Source organism: Colobus angolensis, unplaced genomic scaffold (genome assembly GCF_000951035.1).
Source record: "Colobus angolensis palliatus isolate OR3802 unplaced genomic scaffold, Cang.pa_1.0 Scaffold107, whole genome shotgun sequence".
Taxonomy (NCBI): Eukaryota; Metazoa; Chordata; class Mammalia; order Primates; family Cercopithecidae; genus Colobus; species Colobus angolensis.
The window spans coordinates 1013029-1017405 of NW_012111697.1; the positions used below are offsets into that span (position 1 = coordinate 1013029).

A 4377-nucleotide genomic window follows, 5' to 3' on the forward strand; every position below is an offset into this window, starting at 1 on the left:
GCAACAGAGCAAGACTCTCTCTCAAAAAAAAGAAAAAAAAGGTCAAATAGAGCTTTAAACTTGAATCATTTACATCATTATCTTCTAAAATGTAAAACTACTTTTTAACCTGACTTAAAATATAGAATTATGTAACTTCTACTTTAAACAAAATGAAAAATGTTTTGAGTATCAAACAGTATATTATCTACCTTGTAGACAGCATCTTCATCTAACACTGCCACTGTGTTAGCAATTCTTAAATGACATCAAACTAGAAGAAAAGCTGCTCCTACATTGTTTTTATTAATAAGTCAAGACAAATTTGGCACTATACTTTTTCTAGAAATAGCATTCATATTATATCGATATAATAGAAACATCTTGTTTTAGGATAATGAATTCCTATTAGGAGGCAGCACTTTGGAACAATTTTTAGTGACACTAATTTAATTCTATCATTATAGTCCTGTGACCTGCCTTAATTCCAGGATCATCTGAATTCTAGGTTAAGGAATGATTATTAGCCAAACCGGGAACAACCAGAAATTGTACTACTATAGGTAACCCCGATTTAATAGTGACTGGAAGTCATAATTGTCACCACTAAAAATAGCTGTATGTCGTATCTTCAACACTATTCTATTTACAATACTTTGTATAATAAATAACTTAACAGCAGTATAGTGACACGCCTCAAAAAAGTTCTTTTTTCACTAATTTCTAGAGGTTTCTTGGTTACTTTCCTTCATAAAAACACATCAAATGTGAGTTTATACTATGAGAAAAACAGGATTTGAGGATAGATATTTTCCATCATGGCACAAACATTTAAGGCCGAGTCAGCACTGGAAATGTTCAGGGCCTGAACGTGTTTGTTTCCTCACATTAGTACAAAGAACTGTCTGAGTTGAGAAGGCTGAAAGGGGAAGGCAGCTTCTTCTTGACCTGAGGCCGTGCAACCCCGACCGACGGGAGGCACAAGGTGCTGGCTGACTTCTGTCTGTTCTTGTTGGTGCCCCAGCTCAGGAAGGAAAGCTTCTTGGAGATTTTCTTGGTTTTATCAGTTTTGTCATCATCATCAATGGCTAAGCAGATCATGGAGTACGTTTTCTGCATTCCCACAGAGTATGTGGCACTCTTATTATGCTGCACGTAGAAAAGTAAGAAAAAGGATGTTAGGTATTATCAAGATAGATTATCAAAACTATGAAGTCTGGCCAGGCGAGGTGGCTCACACCTGTAATCCCAACACTTTGGGAGGTCGAGGAAGGCGGATCACTTGAGGTCAGGGGTTCAAGACCAGCCTGGCCAACATGAAGAAACCCCATCTCTACTAAAATACAAAAGTTAACCAGGTGTGGTGGTGGATGTCTGTAATCCCAGATGTTTGGGAGGCTGAGGCATGAGAATCACTTGAACCCAGCAGGTGGAGGTTGCAGTGAGCCAAGATCGCACCACTGCACTCCAGCCTGGACGACAGAGCAGGATTGTCTCCAAAAAATAAATTAAATTAAACAGATATAATTCAGAAACTCACGTGACCAATGCTTATATAGAATTAGGTTCTTAAAACAAGGACAAACTTTTTTTCTTTTTTGAGACAGGGTCTTGCTATGTTGCCCAGGCTGCTCTTGAACTCCTGGTTCAAGTGATCTTCCTGCCTTGACCTCCTGAGTAGCTGGGGCTCTAGGCATGCACCACTAGGTCCAATAAGGATAATTTTTAAGGAATGTACTCAATAGTAATAATTTAAGCTTAAGAGCCACAACTCACATTTTAAGGTTCTTCTTCTATTTGAGAAAGTAGTAATAGTAATGGTCATGAATATGAAAATACAGGGTGGGGCGCGGTGGCTCACGACTAGAGTCCCAGCTGCCTGGGAGGCTTAGAGGGGAGGATTGCTTGAGCCCAGGAGGCTGAGGCTATAGTGAGCTGTGATTGTGCCACTGCACTCCAGCCTGGGCGACAGAGAGAGACCTCTGTCTCAAAAAAACAAAAAGGGGGATTGGGGGGAAGGGAAGAGGGGAAAGAAAGGAAAGAGGAGAAAGGAAGGGAAGAGGGGAAGGAAGGAAAAAAAAAAGAATATGCAGTGAGCAATAGGTCTCCCTGTCACCTGGGCTTCTAGGCCCTCCATGTTACACTTCTAAAGATGATGTGCATGTACAAGTATTTCTATATGTGCATAAGTATATTACCATTCATTTTCTTAAAAGGAATATACTACACTATTCTACACCTGATTTTCTTTCTTTCCTTTTTTTTTTTTTTTAAGACGGAGGCTTGTTCCGTCGCCCAGGTTGGAGTGCAGTGGCATGATCTCGGCTCACTGCAAGCTCCACCTCCCAGGTTCACGCCATTCTCCTGCCTTAGCCTCGGGACTAAGTATCGGGGTATCTGAGTCCCAAGTGTCTGGGACTACAAGTGCCCACCACCAGGCCTGGCTTTTTTTTTTTTTTTTTTTTGTATTTTTAGTAGAGACAGGGTTTCACTGTGTTAGCCAGGATCGTCTCGATCTCCTGACCTTGCCTACACCCAACTTTCTTTCCTTAATACATCTTGGATTTCAATCCACACCAGTAAGTATAGATCCATTTCACCCTCTTTCAAGAATCCAGTGTCCCATGAAGGAGCCAAAAAGTAAAAGAAAATCCACAGTGCTATTATTTGCCATGTTCACCATTTTCAAGTGTAGAGTTCAGTGGCATTAAGTTACATTCACCTCATTATGCTCCACTGCCACCATCCATTTCTAAAACTTTTTCATCTTCCTCAGCTGAAACTTTGTACCACTAAACACTCTCTACTATTAACTGTCAAAGAATCACGTAGGATTCAAACTGGAAATCTAAGGAAACTTGTTTTCTGAAGACTTCCACATGGGCTATCACCAGCTTCTAAAGTCTGCCTAACACTGTGATTGTTTAGTTTGCCACATTTATTGATCATCTACTACGTTCTGGCACTAAAATTAGGCATACAATATATCTCTGTAATAGCTGAGGGACATTGTTCCTAATATAAACCCTAAGAGGGGCCTGGGCGCAGTGTCTCACGAGGCTGAGGCGGGCGGATCACTTGAGGCCAGGAGTTCAAGACCATCCTGGCCAACATGGTAAACCCCATCTCTACTAAAAATACAAAAATTAGCTGGGCGTGGAGGCACACACCTGTAGTCCCAGCTACTCAGGAGCTAAGGCAGAAGAATCGCTTGAACCTAGCAGGTGGAGTTTGCAGTGGGCCAAGATCGTGCCACTGCACTCCAGCCTGGGTGACAGAGTGAAAGTCCGTCTCAAAAAAACAAAAGAAAAGCCTTTCTTGACCCTATTCCCCTCCAGGTCCACCCCAATATCTCTCTCTCTCTCTCTCACACACACACACACACACACACTCTCTCTCTCTCTCTCTCTGTCTCACTCCTGCAATGTGTACCACCACTTTGAAAAGCCTTTTTTTTTTTTGAGACGGAGTCTTGCTGTTGCCAGGCTGGAGTGCAGTGGCCTGATCTTGGCTCACTGCAACCTCCACCTCCCAAGTTCAAGCGCTTCTCTTGCCTTAGCCTCCCAAGTAGCTGGGATTACAGGCACATGCCAGCATGCCCAGCTAATTTTTATATTTTTAGTAGAGACAGGGTTTCACCATGTTGGCCAGGTTGGTCTTGAACTTCTGGCCTCAAGTGATCCACCTGCCTCAGCCTCCCAAAGTGCTGGGATTACAGGCGTGAGCCGCTGTGCCCAGCTCCATTTACTACCACTGTGCCCAGCTCCATTTACTATTTGTTTCCCCGCCAACCACTCCTCACTCAAATCCACCTGGGGTACCCTCTAGAACTCTTAGGGCTTTATACAGAGCACAGTTTAAAACCACTGTGTAGGCCTAACTCTTCCATCCTCTGGATGAGAAAACTGAGGCCCAGGGAGGGTATGAACGTGCTGAAGGTTACACAGCTTGTGAATGGCAGTCAGGGCCTAATTCCAGAGCTTGATTCTAAGCTTAGATTTGTTCAACCAGGAATCCCCATTGTAGTCAAGAGAGTAGCCAAGAGCAGCAGGTCATCAGTTCAGCCAGAGTGCTAGGCTAAATGTTCTCATTATTCGATTTTGTTTGAAAGGCTCAGTCACTAAAAACAGTGCTTGACTATTATTATCTAAAATCCTTATCATAAAAATTAACAGACAAAAATAAATTATGTTTTAAAAATTATTTTTAAAAAGCCAGGGGCTGGGCATGGTGGCTCACTCCTGTAATCCCAGCACTTCTGAGAGGCCAAGGCGGGGCCGATCACCAGAGGCCAGGAGTTCAAGATCAGCCTGGCCAATATGGTGAAACCCCGTCTCTATTAAAAATACAAAAATTAGCCAGGCGTCGTGGCGGGTGCCTGTAATCCCAGCTACTCAG

The 4377-nt window shown here is 42.9% G+C and overlaps 2 protein-coding genes across 3 annotated transcripts in view; one reads left to right on the forward strand and one right to left on the reverse strand.

Annotated features, from left to right (window-relative positions):
- Positions 1 to 4377, forward strand: part of LOC105515524 (chromosome unknown open reading frame, human C19orf40) — a 22969-nt gene that overhangs the window by 8125 nt on the left and 10467 nt on the right. The window lies entirely within an intron of this gene.
- The window catches only part of RHPN2 (rhophilin, Rho GTPase binding protein 2), a 71667-nt gene continuing 67827 nt past the window's right edge, over positions 538 to 4377 (reverse strand). For both annotated transcript variants that reach the window (XM_011947341.1, XM_011947348.1), the window contains one exon: positions 538 to 1128. In XM_011947341.1, coding sequence (XP_011802731.1) covers positions 868 to 1128 — 261 coding nt within the window. In that variant the 3' untranslated portion in view covers positions 538 to 867. The remainder of the gene's footprint in view (positions 1129 to 4377) is intronic.